This window comes from Marmota monax, unplaced genomic scaffold (genome assembly GCF_021218885.2).
Source record: "Marmota monax isolate L192 unplaced genomic scaffold, Marmota_monax_Labrador192_F-V1.1 WCK01_AAM20220418_F8-fsc00069, whole genome shotgun sequence".
In the NCBI taxonomy this organism is placed as follows: domain Eukaryota; kingdom Metazoa; phylum Chordata; class Mammalia; order Rodentia; family Sciuridae; genus Marmota; species Marmota monax.
Window position 1 is genome coordinate 3,424,717 of NW_026695243.1, and position 19,755 is coordinate 3,444,471.

At 51.9% G+C, this 19,755-nt stretch overlaps 1 protein-coding gene across 8 annotated transcripts in view; it reads left to right on the forward strand.

Moving 5' to 3' along the window:
• The window catches only part of Anks6 (ankyrin repeat and sterile alpha motif domain containing 6), a 45,580-nt gene that overhangs the window by 10,352 nt on the left and 15,473 nt on the right, over nt 1–19,755 (forward strand). For all 8 annotated transcript variants that reach the window (XR_006854591.2, XR_006854592.2, XM_046457314.2 and 5 more), the window contains exons 3-11: nt 2,188–2,232; nt 2,884–3,088; nt 4,335–4,441; nt 5,783–5,928; nt 7,079–7,277; nt 7,982–8,031; nt 10,921–11,124; nt 12,083–12,236; nt 13,263–13,432. Coding sequence is in view for 6 of the 8 variants with exons in the window: in XM_046457314.2 (XP_046313270.1) it covers nt 2,188–2,232; nt 2,884–3,088; nt 4,335–4,441; nt 5,783–5,928; nt 7,079–7,277; nt 7,982–8,031; nt 10,921–11,124; nt 12,083–12,236; nt 13,263–13,432 (1,280 nt within the window). In the remaining 2 variants the exon portion in view is untranslated. The remainder of the gene's footprint in view (nt 1–2,187; nt 2,233–2,883; nt 3,089–4,334; nt 4,442–5,782; nt 5,929–7,078; nt 7,278–7,981; nt 8,032–10,920; nt 11,125–12,082; nt 12,237–13,262; nt 13,433–19,755) is intronic.

Consider the following 19,755-nt stretch of genomic DNA (forward strand, 5'->3'; position numbering starts at 1 on the left):
CATACACGTGTGTGTGCGCACAGACCCAGGATGGCTTACCCGCTGATCCGCATCTCAGCCTTTTTTCGTGTTTTATTTTGAGACCCTTTTTTGTTTTATGTTTTAGTTTGAGACAGGGTCTCACTGAGTCCTTAATGCCTTGCTAAGTTGCTGAGGTTGGTCTTGAACTTGCCATCCTCCTGCCTCAGTCTCCGCAGTCACTGGGATTACAGGTGTGCACCCCCACCCCTAGCTATAGTATGTTTTTATGGATTGTACATTCTTTCAGTTATTTGACGAATATTTATGGAGTGTCACTATGTGCCAGGTATCATTCAAGGCACCCTGAGATATGTCAGTGAACAAGTGAGATTCAGATCCTTGCCCTTGGACTTTGGCCTCTAAAGCGGGAGACAAGCAATAAATAAGAAATAAGCATATTAAATAACATATATAGTAAGGTAGAAGGTGCCATAATGTTAAAAGAAAAAAAAGAAAGAAAGAAATGAGGGCGAGGTCCAGGGATTAGGTGTATCAGAGTTGGGCAGTGAAGGCTGCTGTGTTGAGTAGGGTGGTGGGCGGCCTCCTCGAGAAGGTCATTTTGGCAAACTTGCAGGAGCCCTGGGAGTGCACCAGCAACTGGTAGGACAATGACAAGGGCAAAGGCTATGATATTAATGAAAGAGATTATTAAGTAAATGTAATGATCCCTAGCTCTTCCCTTAAGAAGGGCCTTGGCCGTCCCTCTGTCTCCCTTGCATTAGCTGCAGGAGAGGGTACCCCTGAAGGTCTCACTGTCGCCGTGGCAACCCCACTGCCATGATTGTGGTGCAGAGGTCAGGGGTTTCTGCCCCTGGGGATGGGTGGTCTGTGGAGCTGCTCTTACATGGACCAAGCACTGAAGCCCAGAGTAAGGGAGGGGCCCAGCCCGGGTGACTGGGCACCACAGCAAGCTACCCTGGCCTCCCAGGGTCAGGCTGGACTGTCAATGATTAATTCACACCAGGTGGCTGCTTAGCAGCCAGCACTAAGAACAAGTGACACACTCTTCTGTCAAAGCGTCTTGTCATGAAAAAGCCCTACCCTCAGAAGATTGGACTTGTGAGTACCTATAGCACAGGGCGCATCTGTAAGGGCTGGGGTGTGGCACTGCTCCTTGGGAGTTTTTCACAGACAACATCAGACCCCTGATTCTGTGCTGCTCCTGCACTTGCTTCTCAGGATCCTGGAGTCCAGTGATCAACTTCACTGGGGTGGTGACTGGGGCTCGTGAGGATGGCAGTCACCTTTGGATGGGACTTGCACGTCTCTGAAGCATTTTCCCACATGGATCTGTGTTGTCCTTGGATCCCTGCAGCAGCCTGGTGACATGGTTATTGTCCCCCCTTAGTGATGAGGGGACAACCTACTATAGGAGTGTGCACTCAGACTCACTCTTCACTGCCTGAGGGAGAGGGCTGACCACACCAGAGTGGGCCAGGGTCACAGGAGGTCCGGCCTGGGGCCTCCCGCGGGCAGGCTGACCTGAGATGCCTGCCTTCTGGCAGGAGCAGGGAACCTGCTGGCCCACCCTTGGAGGAGGGTTTGGAATAGGCACAGAGAGGGTGGGCATGGGGTCCCTGTACCAGCCCAGGAATAGGGGCCATTACAAGGACATCCAGGTGGGCAGTCCCTGTCAGGCAGCTGTGTCTGCAGGTCTGGGCAGGGAGTCATATTCAGATCGCTCCGTACTTTGGAAACAAGTTAAAAAATTAACTTTGGCTTTTCCAGTGGCCACATCTGTGACCTACCATTGAGCTCAGCTGCTCAGAGTCTCAGGGACTGGAATTATCTCTTGGTTGTATGCTTAGTTTTTGAAAGAAAATAATTTTTAAAAAACAATTCTTACAGGAATCCAGGTTTTTCCAAGACCATACTTTTTAATATATCTAAGACAGGATATCACCAACTTTGGGACGTCTAAAAGATGATTGCTTCATCAGTGTGGGCTTAGAGCAGTGGTCGGTCTCTGATGTGTTCTCAGAACCCCATGGTAAGAGCCCTTCCAGAAGGTCTGCCACCTACTTCCTGTAGGTCTCTGGTTAGGTCTCTTCTGAGAAGTGGATCCCTAGAAATCGGCTGTGTTGTTATGCCCTTGTGACTTTGCTGTTATATGAAAGCCTTTCTGTGGTTAACTTTTAAAATCTTTCTTTTTTTTTTCTTACCCAGATGAAGAGAAAAGGCGACCAGATATTTTCCATGCATTGAAAATGGGTAAGCACTTTAGAAAAATCTTTGTGGGGTATTGAAAGAACACGGGACCACATTCTCCTAATTTAATATTTATAGTCCTTTTTTAAGGCCACCCAGAGTATCTGAGAAAGGAACAGGCCATTCGTTGTTTCCTGAGTCTCCAGTTCACCAGGGAGTTCTCAGGCTCTGGAGGCCTGTATCCGTTATGGTGCTCTACCCATAGTTCCAGACTGCCCTCCCAGGCCCCTGCCTCGCCAGCCAGACGGTGAGGCTGGGCTGTGGCCTCTCCCTGCCTCTCTCTGCACGCCCACCACTCCATTCTTATTATGATAAAAGGCTTTTTGGCTTAAGATTCCCTCTTGGGATGCAGACTCCACCTCCAGGAAGCCTTCCCTGATCCTCACCCTCTAGCAGGACCTAGATTCTGCTTCTCCACGCCTGTTGCCCTTCATCTCTCTCCTTTGTCTGTTCTCTTAAGACACAGCACTTCCATGCATTCTTGTGCTGTCTTCATCCCACGTAGACTGAGGGATTCGAGAGAAGGGGATCCATCTTGGCTGACCCGTGGGTGCCCAGAGGCGGGATCAGCACAGGTGTGTGCTGAATGAGTCACCTGGATAAACCTGGGGCACTGGGACCATGGGTCACCCGGCCTCCTGCTTCTTTTTGCAGGAAACTTCCAGCTGGTCAAGGAGATTGCTGACGAAGACCCCAACCACGTGAACCTGGTCAATGGGGACGGGGCGACCCCGCTGATGCTGGCAGCCGTCACGGGGCAGCTGCAGCTGGTGCAGCTGCTGGTGGAGAGGCACGCGGACGTTGACAAGCAGGACAGCGTGCACGGCTGGACGGCCCTCATGCAGGCCACCTACCACGGGTCAGTGCCAGGTCCACCCCTCCAGGGTGAGGCTGAGCAGGTGCTTAGGGGCTCCTCCTGATAGGGATTCCTGGTCCCAGAGGCTGCATGTGACCTCAGGGCTGTGAAGATGGGGGGCATGTGAGAGAGAAAGAGGCCCAGTTTCTCCTTCCACATCCTGGATTCCCACAGCCCTGCAGGATTTCACTGGTGGCCCTGAAAAGCCATGTGGCAGGAGCACTTTGGGCAGAAAGATCACTCTCAGCTGCGCAGTGTGATTGGCTCATTCGGAGTTTTCACATTGAGCTATAGAGACCCCTGTCAGTGGCCCCTCTTCAGTGAACATGGGCATTCACACGTGGGCTTCCCTTGACATTTGGCAGTGAGTCACGCTGACCCTCTTTTGCACAACCTTCAGTGTGTGCTGGAGGTTTACAAATCCTTCTCACGCCATGGGGGTCGCCGGCTAAGGCCCTCACCCTCCTCTTCGTGGGCCTTGTAGCTGCTGAGTGTTCTGACTCTACTTGGGGGCCTTTCCTTTCCCTGTTTCTGGTGGTTGTCTCACTTTCCTGCATTACCTGGAAGTACTAACTTTTCTTACTTGATGAGTCTCCAACTTCCCTATCAAACATCTTGGCCTGTAGGAGGCTTTCGCCATGTGGGGGAAGAAGGGCATTCACCGGTGAGGTCTGCATGGGGTCAGTGGCCAAGGGCTTTGGGGGCAGAGCCCTCAATTGTTCTTCTGGCTGAGGAAGGAACATTAAGACTCTGGTTCAGATCCCATTTGCATCTGACCTGCTTGGGTGGCAGGGAGTGACGGAGCCTGAGACTGATTTCCCAGACCTGTCGCATGCTCAGAGATGGAGTGCAGAATTTTACACTGTCAGCCTTGTTACCCAGCCATGCTTTTGCTTTTAGTGGGTATATGAGTCAGTTTCATGTCACCATAGCAAAACACCTGAGGCAACTAGCTTATAAAGAAAAAAAAGGCTTAGATAGCACTGGTGTGGGGGGCAGCGAGTGTCTGAGCAAGTGCTCACGTCTCCAGCCAGGAAACAAAGAGACAGAGGCTGACTCCACTGTCCCATTTCTTGGCTCGTCCCCAGTAATCTGAGGAGTTCCCCTAAGGCTCCGTCTCCCACAGGTCCACAGCACCTCCTGGTACCTTCACCCTGGCCACCAAGCCTATAACACACAGACCTTTTGGGGACATTCAGTCTCTGAATATAGCAGTGAGAGTAACTCTGACTTTTTCTTTCCTCCCCAGGAACAAGGAAATTGTCAAATATCTGCTAAACCAAGGGGCTGATGTCACTCTTCGGGCAAAAAACGGGTACACGGCCTTTGACCTAGTGATGCTGCTGAATGATCCCGGTGGGTTACGGGTTGCAAATCTGCACATCCTTTCTCCTCTGTGAGCCATGTCTTAAGCCCTTGCTTCCTCATGGAGGAAGCCAGTCTTGAGGTGTCCAGGGCTCACCTCGTGACCTTGGGCCAGGCACATCCCTCCCCAGTGAAGTGTGGGGCTTGGGCCCGGCGTCCCTGAGCCTCCTCCCAGCGCCAGCTCCTACACATCTCCAGGGAGTCGGGGCAAACCACGGTGTGTCTGCTTGCCTGGCCCCTCACGTCCTAGAACAGTATCTGCGCTTCACCTGCGTGACTCCAGAGGAAGCATGAAGGCCCCCTGACCAGCAGGATCCGAGATGGAGCAGTGACCCTCACTTTGTTATGTCGGGGGAAGCTGCAGGTCAAGGGTGCCAGGCCAGGGACATCAGCACATTAGCCTCTCTTGGTCCCTGGCTGGCACCTGCTGGTCCCCTTTAACCCTCCCCTGCTGTGAAGGGTCCCCTACCAGGATTGGGGCTTCCAGTTAGGGACAGGATCTCTCTGATGTGCCACCTCTCTTATTGCCCTGGAATTTCAGCTCTAAGGCAGAGAAACGCAGAGGCCCTTCTGAACCACAGGGTTTGAGCCCCATGCCAGGATCTCAGCTGCTGGTCATAGGGACAGAGAGGCCTGCCACCTGTGCAGTCCTGAGTGGGGGTGGCAGGCAGGGGTGCCCTTCCTAAGTGCCAGCACCATCCCCCGCCCTGTCCCCTCCAGCAGCCCCTGTGCTGCCCTCGTAGCATGAGGACACATTCACCAACCTAGAAGCTCCAGGTATTTCCTTCTGTGTGGATGTGATCCTGGGGATTGAGCCAGGATCAAGCTAGGCATTGCTGTGCCACCGGCTACATCTCCAGCCCCCCGTATTTTCTTCTTCATATTTTTCAATGTTTTCTTTGTTTAATAACTTAGGTTAATAATAATAGCGTTTAGCCTCTGTGAAGCTCTTGCTGCATGCCACACATATAAGTGTGTGAAAGGAATTTCCTTGAATCCTCAAGACACATTTATGTGGTGGGTGTCCATATCACCCCTCGTAAATAAGCACAGAGAAGCTGCACAGTACACCTGGGATCACACAGCCAGGGTGGGGCAGAGGCAGGATTTGGGCCTCTGCAGTGGCCTGCCTTGCTGGGTTTTACCCTGGTCAAGGAGGTTGAGCCCGCGGGCTTGTCTGTGCCACCGTGAAGATCAGGTGGGCAGCAAGAGTTGAGCTCCTGGCTCTGCAGCTCTGCCCCTCCTGGTGAGGCTGGCGAGGGTTGGCTCGGCCCCCTCCCCAGGGCCCAGCAGACATATATTCAGGTAAAATGCTGCCTTTTGTGTCCGTAGACACGGAACTTGTTCGACTGCTGGCATCTGTCTGCATGCAGGTGAATAAGGACAGGGGCCGGCACAGCCGCCCGCCCCCGCTCGCCTCGAAGGTCAGACAGCCCCCCAGCCTCCCCGTGCTGCCTGACGACAAGGGTGGGCTCAAGGTTTGTCTTTCCCTGTCTTAAAGGGACTTGGGGGCCAGGGAGGTGGGGGATGGGGAGAGCCTGCTACTTCCTGTTAATAGGGGACTGGTTCAGTTCGGGGGCAGGGCCCACAGGGCTGACAGGTGAGTTGGGGTGAGCAGTGGGAAATGGTGGGGTCCAGGGAAAGCTGGGGTGATCATAAGCAGCACTGGCCATTTTGTAAGGATGTGGGTCCACGTTGCCAGATCTTCCTGATTTTTTAAAAGAGGAACCAGGACTCCAGGTTTTGCAGTGGAATCTCCATTTATAAATGGAGGGAATTAAAAGCATAATTTCCCACGAAGAAGTCCTAAGCTGGCCAAACTGCACCTCTTTGCAAGGTGTTGTTCTGCCTCTGCTTCGCTGTGCCACCTGGGTCTCCCCTTGGCCCACAGACCCCTTCTGCTGCTTCCTCGGGACGCCCCAAACAAACTCTAGTTGCCGATTTCTAACTGCAAGCCAGCAGTCTTTCTGCTATGGCTTCTGTCTCCCCCACTTGGCTCTCCTTGTTTAAAACCAAGCTTGTTTTATTCCTGGGAATGCAGGCGGGGACCTGGCCTGGTGCGCTGACTCTAGTCCTCTAGTGCAGTCCTGCCTTCCCTGCCCGTCATGCAGGTCTCCTCTCCCCTCCCCAGGTGGGGTCCTCTGAGCAGTCCTGGGCCATCTTCTGCTTTAGCTGATCCTTCCCCATCCAGAGACACCAGGTGCTGAGCCTGGGGTCCTGATGACCCGGGACTGCTCAGAGGCCAGAAGGAGCTCCCTGTGGAGCAGGAGGAGGGGGCTGTGCAGTAGGCCCCTGAAGGAGTGTGGACTTTGTGTCTGTCCATCTGCACCTGTCTTGCTGTAAAGCCTTGAGCAGCTCACCCCGCCCGCGTCCCCGCCCACCCCCTTTGGATCTGCATTTTTCCATCTGCAGCGAGGAGACTGAGCAGATGAGGGAAGGCCACCGGGTTCCCAGAATCCTACTGGAAATGGTCAGGAAAGATTTAGTTGGACGACCAGGCTGGTCAGGCAGGGGTGCTATGGCTGTGCCCAAGACCTGGGTGGGCAGGCTGGCCTAGTGTTGTCACTGTCCCTGGCCCGCCCTCCCGGGCATCGCTGGAACATGACCCCTCTCTGGTTCCCTTGATAGTCCTGGTGGAACCGAATGTCCAATCGGTTCCGCAAGCTCAAGCTGATGCAGACGCTGCCCCGCGGGCTGTCCAGCAACCAGCCCCTGCCTTTCTGTGATGAGCCCGAACCAGCTCTGGACTCCACAATGAGGGCAGCCCCCCAGGACAGGACAAGCCGCCTGGGGCTCCCTGATGCAGCCCCTGTGACCAAAGACAGCGGTAAGGAAGGCCTGCTCATGGGTGGGGCTGTCCAGCAGTCTGCTCTGCACCTGCCGTCCTGCGTCCTGCCTCCTGAGCCTGGGAGGAGGCCATGTGGGAATGTGGCTCTGGAGCAGAGCGCTGGTGTGGGCACAAGGGGCAGAGGTGGGACACGCCCCTGTACATAAGATGGGATGGGCAGAGCTGGCCAGTGCCCAGGTCGCGGGTTCCTGTCCCTCATGCCTCTCATCTTGGAGAAGCGCTTTTTCCTTCTATCGAGTGCAGCTGGGCTGAGGCTCGGTGAAGCGTCTTGAAGGATGGGGAGTCACCTGTGGGGGTGGGTCGTGAGCTCGCTGCCACCGGGGCCTTCAGCAGACTGGACGTCTTTGTCCAGCTGCTGACACATCTCCAAACTTGGGGAATATCGATTAGGTGAGATCCTGCGAACCGGGACCAGCTCCTTCGGCACCACTTGCCGAGACAGACTATTGAGCTGGGCGCTGCTGTGTCTTCCCCAGCACAGCAGTGGTTTATGGAAAAGCTTGAAAAACGCTCCTAGATGCCTTTTAGATGCTTGCCTTCTATTAAAATATTGAATACCAATTATTATTAAATATTTAGCCACTCAGGAGAGCCGGCTTTCCAGAGGAAGCCTGCCAGTCACTCACCCCCTCCCCACAGTCATGTGGGAGGGTCATTTCAGGAAATTTCCATTTGTCTCTCAGGTCCCGGGAGCACAAGAGGAGAAAAGGAGGATGCATTATTGACCACCATGGTGAGTGGGGGGGGCCTTTCTAGAAGCACGTCAGTCTCTGCCAGTCACCAGGTGATAAAGGAGAGATGTGGGCACTGACCTTCCTTCCTGGTGGCCACAGAGGGGGCTGGTGATCAAATGTGTTGCAGAGGGAACATCTCTGGCACCAAGGAGTCGGGACAGATGCCAGCCCTAAACCCCAAGGCCCTGCGGCTCTCGGGACCAGACCTGGGTTCTCGGGCTGGGGCTGAAGGGTAGACCTGATGGGCAGATCAGACATGAAGACTCTCCACTGTGGTTACAGAGAGTCAGGGGAAAGGAGGCAAGAGGAAGGGTGCATTCCCAGCCTGGGAGAGGCCTCACTTTCCTAATCTATAGACCAGAGATGTATCAGGATTAGATTCAGCAGTGAGAATGAGCAAGTCCCTGAATATGGTGGTATACATAAGGCAGCAGTTTATTTCTCTCAAATAGAGTCTAGGCACTGTGGAGCTGGGGACCTAGATGCCTTCTACCTATAGTTCCCCACGCATGAGTTCTATTCCCAAGGTCGCCTCCTGCTCCACAGTGGGTGCCAAAGCTCTGGCTGTTACTGCCTAATTCCAGCCAGCAGGGAGGAGGGAGAAGAGGCGGCCAGGGGTCCATGCCAGCTGTCTTTGAAGAAGTTTCCTGGAAACTTGCACACATCACTTATGCTTGTATCAAATTGGTTAGAATTTGGTCACATGGCTCCATCCTGCTGCCTGGGAAGCCGGGCAGTGAAGCCTGTTCCAGTTGGTCATGTGCCCGAGTAAATACCACGGATGTTATTTCTAAGATGCAGAAGGCAGATACTGGCGGACAGTTTGCAGTTTCTGACTTCGGGGTAATATCTGTCAGGGTTGTGATTTTTAAATGAAAGCATCCCCAGGAAATTCTTAACCTGGTGCTTGGCCCAGAATAAGCTCTACTGTGTGACCTTGGGTATGTTATCTTGCCTCTCTGGACTTGGTGTTTTGTGGACTAAGAGCCTGGTCCTTCAAGTTCCTTTAGTGCTAAACCTGATGCTGGCCAGCAGAGGGCAGTATTGGAGAGGACAAGGGAGCAGTCACTGGCCCGGAGGGCAGGGCGTAAGCAGTGCCAGGGACTGCAGAGCCTATCCAGCCTCCCTGGCCCAGGCAGCCACATGCCCTGCCCTGCAGCAGGTGCACATTGATGTCCCCAACCCGCTGTGGGAGCTGGGGCTGCTCCACATTTACGTTATCAAACAGCAGCAGTTCCATTCGATAGGGAGTCAGAAATGCTATTATAGGAATTTTAGAAGATGCATAGATTCAAGAAAGGAAATAAAATCACCCTTGATTGCACACCCAGATAGAATCGTGGTTGACATTTTGTGGTATATATCTTTTGAGTATTTTTCCTAAGCATTTTTTAGCATCTATGAATATGATATCATGTTATGTATAATAATAGCAAATACCACAGCACTTACTAAATACCAGTCACTATTCTGGGCGCTTTACGTATATTAACTCATTTAATCTCCCAGAGAGCCCTAGGAGGCTGACAGGATTACCTTCTCCCCTTGCTGTCTGGGATCCGATTTATCAATTCACTGGGACCCACTGTTTTCGTGTCATTAAACACTCTTTAGCCACATCCTGTTTAATGACCCAGCGACAGGACATTCCATCTGGAGTGTCTTTCTCCAAGACGGGCCCATTGGACTTCAGAGCGTCTAGTGTTTGATGTCTGGACGTCTCTGTGGACTGTCTCTATTCCTCCGTTGCCCCACTGCCTCATTGTTTCTCAGGGTCAGTGTCTAGAAATGGAACTCCCGGGCAAAGGGCGTGCATGTCGTTGGCTTCCGAAAAGGCTGCAGCAACGGAGATGGGTAGCCGGGAGTGGAGGCCCCATGCATGGTGGGTTTGCAGCCGTGAGGGTCCAGGCCAGCCCCCTATTTGCCAGATGAGGTTGTTGAGTCTAGAGGGGACAGAGCCCATTCACGGACCCTACAGAGGCAGGACAGTCTGTGTGGGAACCCAGGAGGCCTGCTCTCCTGCCCTGTAGGTCTCAGGGGCCATGCTCGCTGCCCCACAGGGGATGGTGGATGGCCCGTGGCCCTTCTGGCCCACTGAGTGGGCGTCTGCAGCCACCGGCACAGAGCTGCTGCCTGCCCGGCTCCCGAGGCGGGTTAGCTGTCGGGTGCCAGTCCCCACCAAGCGCCATCTGGCACAGCGTTCGCTTGTCTTCTCTTAATTAAAGCGAGCGTGGACTGTGTGAAGGCTTTTCCTTGACAATCCTACAGTCATCACTGTGTGGATTTTATACTGACCCCCCCCCCAATCACATTTTCAAAATGTAAAATTAAATTACAGTTGAAAATGTCAGTGGCGGGAGGCGTGGCTGGGTGGGCTGGGAGGTGGGGGCGGGGAGGGGAGCGTGCCTGGGCTGCAGCCCCTCACCTTCCTCCCCCAGCCCAGCTCTGCTCAGGCTGGGGGCCCTGCAGCTCTGCACCCTCTCCTGCCCACCTGGTCCCGGGCCGTCCTGTCCTGTGCATCTGGAGTGCTCCCTCCTGTCTGCCCCCCTACCCCCGCCTCACCACGCCCTCCCTCGGGCTGGGTTCAGGCCACCCTCTGCGTTCTCTCCTGCAGCAGGTGCCCCTGCCCTGCCCTCCCCATGTCCTCTCCTTGCAGCAGGTGCCCTTCCTTGTGCCCCCACTGCCATCTCTTCCTTGGCTCCCTGTCCCTCTGTCCCCCCCTGTCTTACTGTAGCTCCGTGGGGTGCTCAACCCTTTCTAGGAGGAAAACTGGCTCCTGGCTTGGGTGGGTAGGTGGCTGGTGGTGGTTCTGAGAGCAGGCGAACCCTGTCCTCCCCAGGGCGGGGTGGCCCTGTGGGGTTTGTCTCACCCGCAGTCTGTCTTTGCAGCTGCGAAATGGAGCCCCCTTCACCAGACTCCCGAGTGACAAGCTGAAGGCCGTCATCCCCCCCTTCCTGCCCCCTTCCAGCTTTGAGCTGTGGAGCTCTGACCGGTCCCGGACGTGTCCCCACGGGAAGGCGGACCCCGCGAAGACTGTGCTGTCCCAGAGAGCCAGCAGGGGCCACCCTGGGGGCAGTGGGGGCACTGACACGGTGAGTCACCGCCCACAGGCTTTTGCCCCACCCCTGGGGTTCCTGATGTGTGGCAGGCAGAGGACCTCAGGCCGACTGGCCGTCCCCTGCCTCTGTTGTACAAGGAGACGTGCAGCTACCCAGGGCGGGGCCACCTGGGAAGCCAGCATGAGCCCCCTCCTCATCCTTGGCTTAGGCACCTCTCGGGCAGGTGTGAGGAAGGGGACAGCACTCACAGGTCTTGGGGACTGGGCACCCAGGCCAGAGCCAGGAGGGGTGGACAGTGGGGAACGAAGGCCCTGGGAGCTGGCAGGTCCCTGGAGATCCCCCACAGTGGCCACAGTGATGTGTGCTCAGGCTGTGACGTGAACGGCAGTGGGCTGGTGGGGGGCTGGGCAGGGCCCCCTGGAGCCCTTGGCAGGGAGGGTCTTAGGGACCTGGGGCAAGGGCCAGTGGTGCAGGGCCAGCTGCATGGATAAAGTCCCTAAGGTGCAAAAGGGACCAGCCAGGAAGCCAAGGAGTTCCGTGTGATGGGCAGAGCAGATCAGGTCATAGAGGAGCGAGGCCAGCGCTGGCATTAGGGACCCAGGGAGCAGGAGGCTCTGAGCAGGCTGGGGGAGGGGAAGACATTCCAGCCAGGGACCGGAGGGGACCCCTTGGGAGAAGCAGGCTGGGATACGGGAGGTCACTGGCTGTTCTGGGCCGAGGGGTCTCGTCCTGGGAGTGACTGGGCCTGCCTGGGGTTGCCAGTGAAGACACGGTCAGGTTCTCTTCTTGAAGGGCCCTGAGGGCAAGTGAGACCAAAGGGAATGACGTCACACAGGCCCAACCTGAGCTGATAGGTTCTCAGAAGATGGGACTGGGCTCCAGGGGGTGGGCAGGCCTGTGCCGGGCAGGGCCAGCCTGCGCCCTTTGTGGTCCTGTGCATCCACGGGGAGGAGCCACTGTCCCTAACCACCACTCGGCCTTGTTCTTGCAGACTCCCGTCCGGCCAGTTAAATTTCCCAGTCTCTCCAGAAGCCCAGCCTCTCCTGCCAGTTCTGGAAACTTCAACCACTCGCCTCATTCCTCAGGCGGCTCCAGCGGGGTCGGGGGCATGAGCAGGCACGGCGGGGAGCTCCACAGCCGCTCAGGTGGGCAACAGGCAGCCGCCCAGGGAGGTGGGCAACCCCTTGGGCTGGGGGCTGCACTGGCCTGCTGTCCGTCTGCACATGGTCCCAGAAGTGGCCACGCGTGCTTGTGGGGTTTGCAGTGGGTGTTTGCAGAGGCCTTGCTGGGCGGGAGTCCTGAGTCTTTTGGGTTGGCTGTTGCAGTACTAGGGATTGAACCCAGGCCCTCACCCATGCTAGGCCAGCTCTCTACCACCGAGCTACACCCCTAGGCCCTAGATTCACATTTTCATGGATGTATGAGAAACTATTTTCTTCCCAACCACCGTTGATTACACAACTCAACTTGTTACGCAGAGTCCCTTATGCACCCATAAGTGACCAGCATTAAGATTTTGGTGTTGGGGGCTGGGGATACAGCTCAGTTGGTAGAGTGCTTGCCTCACATGCACAAGGCCCTGGGTTCAATCCCCAGCACCCCCCCACACACACACACACACACACAGATTTTGGTGTATATTTTAGCAAAGTGTCTTTATGCATATGAGGAATATTTTTCGGATGAGCAACTGGGTCTCAGGACAGTGAGGTAACTTGCTCAGCATCACACAGCTCTTCAGTAGCAGAGCCAGGACCCCGGGGGCCTGACCTCAGCGCCTGCTCTCATAGCCGTGGGCCTCCCTGAGCTGGGCGCTGCTGGCCCAAGGCGGGTGCTCTGTAAACAGCAGCTAGTGCTCCCTACAGTGCCAGCCCTGAGCGGTCACTGTCTCCCTTTGTTTCGTGACTCAAGGTTATGGGTAGCCTTGGTGAAATGGGAAGAGGGGAGAGTGGCCACTGGGGATGGATCCAAGAAGCAGACCACCCACAGGACCGTGAGACCCAGGGAAGAGCAAAACCAGGCTTTATCGTGCCCGCACAGCCTCTTTCCCACCCCGCAGCAGTGCCTCTGCAGCATGGTGGCCGCTGCCCGGCCGCCTCCCCCCGTCCTGGGAAAGCCTGGGCCGGGAGTACTCAGGCCTGTGGTGGTCATTCCTGTTTCCGTCTCCTCAGGTGGCAGCGTGGATAGCGTCTTGTCCCAGATCGCTGCCCAGAGGAAGAAAGCAGCCGGCTTGTCAGAGCAGAAGCCCAGCCAGCGGTCCAGCCCTGTGGGGCCAGCACCGGGGTCCAGCCCGTCTGAGCGTCCGGTCTCTCCTGCGGGCACCGCCGTTCCCAGCAGCAAGGTGCTCGTCCTGTGGCGACCGCTCCTCTTAGGCTCACAGACCCTGTCCTAACATGGCCCCCATGCTGGGCAGCACACTATGGACACTCACACACTGTCACCAGGGACAGGGGCTGTTGTGGAGAAGGGAGGGCATCAGGGACCTCTGAGGGGGGCTCAGAAGGATGGATGAGGAGCCAGCTGCAGGGCGGGCGGGGCGGAGCGTTGGTGAGCCTGTGGGATGCAGGAGCAGCTTCCTGGTGCTTCAGAGGTGAAGGTACCATACGGAGGGGCCGAAGAAAGGTGGGAGGGATGGCCGAGCCTCACCTCCCTGCTTCTGGTACCATTCCTCTATTAATGCAACCTGAGAGCAATCACCACACTTAGTGTCTCTGGAGTTTGCAGTGGGTGTTTACAGATGCCTTGCTGGATGGGAGTGTTTAGTCCCTTTAGTTTTTGATTTTGTTGTTTGTTTGTTTTGCAGTACTAGGGATTGAACCCAGGCCCTCACCCATGCTAGGCCAGCTCTCTACCACCGACCTACATCCAAGTCCCTAGATTTATGTTTTCATGGATGTATGAGAAACTGTTTTCTCCCCAATCACCGTTGCTTACACACTCTTTGTTATTCAAAGTCTCTTGTGGGGTGGGGGGGCTCTGAAATTAGGTTCCTTTTGCAATTTAGCTCCAGAAAGTTTTTCCTCCTGTACGCAGGAGCTTTATTTCCACTGTGTTCAGAATTGTTGGTGGAAAGGAACGATATAATTAAGTTCTTTTTAGAATTCAATGATAGTGGGGGGAAGGCTCCACTGATGTTTTGATATATTTTCTTTTATCAGTAAGAATTCATGTAATTTTATTTCTCTTTCTGTTTTTGCTGCTAGGAAGCCCACAACTACTCAAGTAAGTCTGATAGTCTGGGGCTTTTGAAATCGCTTTTCTCGTCTCTGTTGTCTAAAATTTCTGTTGTTTGATGATCTTATTAGATGTATTAGACATGATTAGCTTCTTTTAACTGGTGTTGGCAATAGGCAGGTGTCTAAGTTATAAATCACACTACCTATTATCTGGCTTGATGCGTCTGTCCTATCTAATCTATATGCACAGTTATTCTGATGAAAGAAAATGGACTCTTTCAAAAGATGCGTTCAGGAGGTAAACTTGGAATGATCCACTTCCACCATCACCTGATACTCTTAGCATGGTAACATGCTCTAACCTTGGCAGCTGTTTAAAAATTCAGGTTTCTGGGCTCCGCCCCACCATGCCTGAGACACTCGGGCTTTAGTCTGGGGAATCTGCTTTCCCCTAGAGAGTGGCTGGAGCCAGCTGCACCCAGGGCTCTTAGAGACCACTGTCCTGCATGGAAGGACCCAGAGCAGGCAGCAGCAAAGTGGAGACATGAAGTGCTTTTTAGAAACTCCCCGAGGAAGGCCAGAAATTAGGATTCAAAACAAGGGACGCGTGGATCTGGCCTAAGACAAGCCACATGCCGCCCTGGTGGAGTGTGCACGGGGCTGGCTTCCTCCACCCGCACGGTCAGTGTGCATCAGCCTTTGGACAGGTGGACAGGGCAGAGTGGGGGGCCCCGCCAGGCCCCACAGCCCAGGGAGTAGCCTCAGCTTTCTCTTCCTGCCCTAAAGGTCAGGGTTTCAAACAGGAAGCGCTTGTTGAGCTTCTGAACCTGTGGAGCGGCAGGTAGGTCTGGACAGTCCTGGTCTGGGGTATCCCTCACCTGTCTGACTGTCAGGCGGAGTGGCCAGGACAGCTGGGCCATGCGTGTCCACAGCAAGCTTGGACTTGTTCCCCTGGCAATGCCCAAAGCAAGATTGAAACCAGGCACGGTCTCTTAGTGCATCAACGTGCCACACCTGGGGGCACAGGGCTGCCTAGCAGAGGGTGGGGCTCTGGGAGGCCTGGAGATGACAGCCTGGGGACAGTCAGTCTGCCACAGCAGACAGGCAGAGGGCAGTTCCCATGTAAATAATCTCATCTTCACCTGTCCTTCCCGGTAATGCTGCCCCTGTGGTCCAGGATATCACGTCTCTTTGCTCTGGGCTGGGATAGACATGTCTTGTGGGATATCATGATTATCACCCGCTTAATCAGGAGCTCTGCTTGGGAATGTCTTTGTAGAAAGAAGCAGAGGAAGGGGTGTATTAATAAAAGTCTAAGTAGCTTGTTAAAAAGAATCTTTCAAAACCTAAGGGAGGGACTTCTTTTCCCACCCTGGGATGTAGTTAGCTAGCTAGAGCATTAAACGCTTCGTGGTAGGAAAAGTCGCACTTGCTTCCAGGCATGAAGACGGTTTCTCTTTAGTCCCTCCTGTGCTGTTCAAGATGTCTAATTTTTAGCAGGAATTACAAGATAAATAATAGTTAAAAACAAAAACACCTCAAGAAACAAAGCCGTTCTGAGAATAAGACTTAGGTATGACACAGGTGTTGGAGTTTTAAATAACTGTGACTGACGTGGTAAGGGCCCTAATGGAAAGTAAGGACACCCAAGGTCATATGAGTAACTCCTGCAGCAGAGAGGTCGAAATCCAGTGGAAACGCCAGAAGACACGGTTGCAGAGATGAGAACACAAGAGATATTTTTGACAGACTCGTCAAACCTGACACAACCAAGGAAAGAACCAGTGAACTTTTATATAGGCCAATAGAAAGAAATCACTCTAACTGGCTGGGCACAATGGTACACGTCGATAATCCCAGTGCCTCGGGAGGCTGAGGCAGAAGAATCACAAGTTCAAGGCCAGCCTCAGCAACTTAGCAAGATCCTGAGCAACTTAGTGAGATACTGTCTCAAAATAAAATCTAAAAAAAATTATTTAAGGACTGAGGTTGCAGCTCAGTGGTAGAACACCTCCGGGTTCAATCCCCAGTATGGAAGGGAGGACAGGAGGGAGGGAGAAATCACCCTGACTGAAATAGAGAAGGAAGGTATAACAAAAACTCCGGGCTCCCAAAAGTTATGAGAATGGTGAAGCAGAGGGAATATTTAAACAAATATGGTTGATAACTTCCACAAATTAATGACAGATAGAAATCCACGGATCCTTAAAGCTCAGAGAATCCTAAATAGGAAAATGCCAAAGAGAACAACACGCCTAGCTCTGTTATGTTGAAACTGCTGAAAACAAGATGAGAAAGTCTAACTAAAGGCAGCCAAAGAAAAAAGAAATTACACCCTCATCTTTAAACCGGCCTGAAAGAAAAAACAGAGTCATGCCATCTCATAAAATGAGCTAGGAGGTATTCTCTCCTCTCCTGTTTCTCTGGGCGAGGTTGTGGAGAATGGGTATTCCTTTTCCTTAAATGTTTGATAAGATGCGCCAATGGAACCAGCAGGGTTTTCTCTTTTGGAATTTTAACTTACAAAATAAGTTTAATAGAGAGAAGGCTGATTAGATGATCTGGTTCTTCCTGAGTACGTGCAGTGCTTTGTATCTTTCTCTTGTCTACATTGTGGCATTTGTGATGCGGAGTTGTGAGTAGTGCTCCTTCATCACCGTGATGTGGGGTCAGTAGGAAAATCTCCTTTTTCATTCTTGATGTTGGTAATTTGTGACTTTTTTTTGTTTGTTTCATCAATCAGGCTAAAAATTTATCGGTGTTATTGGTGTTTTCAAAGGATCATCTGCTTTCATTGGTTTTATTTTTTCATTTTCAATTTCACTGATTTCATACTGTTACCTGTCGTTTGCCTCCGTGAGCTTGCTTTGTGTCTTGTCTTCTTTAGTTTTTTATGGCAGAATTTGAGATTGCTCTGTAGCCATCTTCATCTTGTCTAGGACAAACGTTCGGTGCGGTGAAATCACCTCTCCAGTGCTGCTTTCCCTGTACCCTACACATTTTGATACATGTCTTTATTTTAATTACAGGCAAAATATTTTTTTTTCACTTCCCTCGATACTACCTCTTTGGCCCAGTATTTAGAAGCGTGTTTTTCATTTTGCTGTCATGTGGGGGTTTTCTAGAAGTCATTCTGTTCCTGGTTTCTTATTTCATTCTAGTTCTGTTTCTGTTCCTTGGGGTATATTGAGGTCTAGTTTACTCCCTGGATGGCGATTGATCTTGGTGAGTTTCCCGAATGCACTTGAGGAGAAGGTGTGTTCTGTTGTAGTAGCTGGGCAGGGGAGGCCCCGGAACTGTCAGGTCCACTTGGCTGGTGGTGTCCTTCAGGTGTTCTGTGTGCCTGCAGATTTTACGTCTGCTTGTACCAATTACTGAGAGAGGAGCGTTCAAACCTCTCACTGTAACTGTGGATTGGTTATTTCTCCTTTCATTTCTGTCCATCAGTTTTTGCCACGGGTAAGTTGTGTACATATTTAGGATTGTTATTTCTCCTGGAGAATGACCCCAATATCGTGATAGAATGTCACGCTTACCCCCTGGAAACAAGGATACGTCTTTATGATGTTACAAAAAAAAAAAAAAAGAAAGAAAGTGACAGACTAGTAACCCTCATGAACATAAGTGTAAAAATCTCCCCAAAATGTTAGTAAACAGAATCCAGTGATACATAAAAAGGGACACACGCTGGCTAAGTGGCATTTATCCCAGGAAAGCAAATCTAGATCCACAGTAGAAAATCAATCCATGTGATTCACCAGGTTCATAGACTAAAGAATAAAATGCAGAAAAAGCACTTAACAAAATCCAAAGTCCAATGTGATCAAAACTGTTAACATACTAGGTAAGGAAGGAAACCTCCCGAATCTAATCTAAAACACCTCTCGCTGGCATCACACTTACTGGTGAAAGACCAAGTGTTCCTAGGATGGGGACCCAAGGACTTCTCACCCCCAAGCACTCTCAGTTCCATATTAGAAACTACTGCTAGCACAGCGAGGCACAGAGAAGAAATCAAAGGCATGCACATTGGAAAGGAAGAAATGAAGCCATCTCTCCTCCTAGAGGACATGACTGTCTACATAGGAAACTTCAGAGAATCTACACCAAAGCTCCCAGGACTAATAATGAGTTCCTCAGGGTCAGTGAACAAAAGTCAGTTGAATTTTTTTTTTATGCTAGCAGTGGATAAATAGAATTTATTAATCTGAAAGTTAAAAAAATATCGTTCACAGGTTAAGGGCATTTGTGAAAATGAAATAATCCAAAGTTATATGGAAGTGAAATACTTAGGTGTAAACTTAATGAAACATGCAGAAACTATAGGTTGAAAACTCTGAAACACTGATAAGACAGTGAAGCCTAATATAGTTGTGTTGCAGCGTGATCTACAGATTCAATGTAATCCCAATCAAAATTATGCTTTGTAGGGATCTACAAATAATTGTGAAATTTATATTGAGAGGCAAAAAAAAAAAAAAAAAAAAAAAGACCCTAAAGGAGCCAAAAGGATTTTTGGGGAAAAAAAATGAAATTGGACATCTCATACTAATTTTAAGACTTCCCTTAAAGCTATACTGTGTATTAATGAAAGAACAGACACACAGATCAATGGAGCAGAACAGAGGGCCCAGGAATAGACCTGCACAAGACTTGTTCACGTATTTATTTATTTATTTTTAACAAACCAGTAAAGTCTTCTCAGCTGAAAGCTCTGGAATAATCAGATGTCCACACGCAAGAAAATGAACCTCCCCTCACGTCTCACTGCTAATATAAAAAGGAACTTGAGATGCATTATAGACAAAGTTGAAAATGAAAAACTATAAAGCTTCCAGGAGAAAACACAGGAGCATGTGTGTGTGACTATGGATTTGTCAAAGAACGTAAGCACTGGTTACCTGGGTTCCTGTGCGTTCACGTGTTTCCTTGCTCCTCTCGTAGGTGAGGCCCCGTGAGCCATGACATCCCAGTAGCAGTGAGCAACCTGGTGCCCAGACTTTGGTTTCAAATACCATTCTCCAACAAAAGGAATCACAGCGCTTTGGCAATGGCTCATTCCCAGTACTGAGGCAGAGGAAATGCAAGATGAGCATGTTTTGGTATCAGAAAATAGGGAAGGAAATGCTTTTTTAAAAAGGCGGGAGGAGGGAGGGAGGGGTGCAAGGTGTTAAATCAGGGACTGCAGGAGAAGTGTGTGGAAGCTCTTGTATCTTTGCAGATCTTCTGTGCATCTAGAATTATTTTCATATAAAAAGCTCTCTGACTCTTGCTCACTGCTACTGGGATGTCATGGCTCATGGGGCCTCACCTACGAGAGGAGCAAGGAAGTATGTGAACGCATAGTAACCCAGGTAACCAGGGCTGTCAGTACTGTATTCCTTGACAAATCCATAGTCATACAGATATGCGCCTCTGTCTGTCTCTCTCTGTCTTTCTCTCTCTCTCTCTGTCTCTCTCTCTCAAGCTAAACAATCAAAAAAGGAGA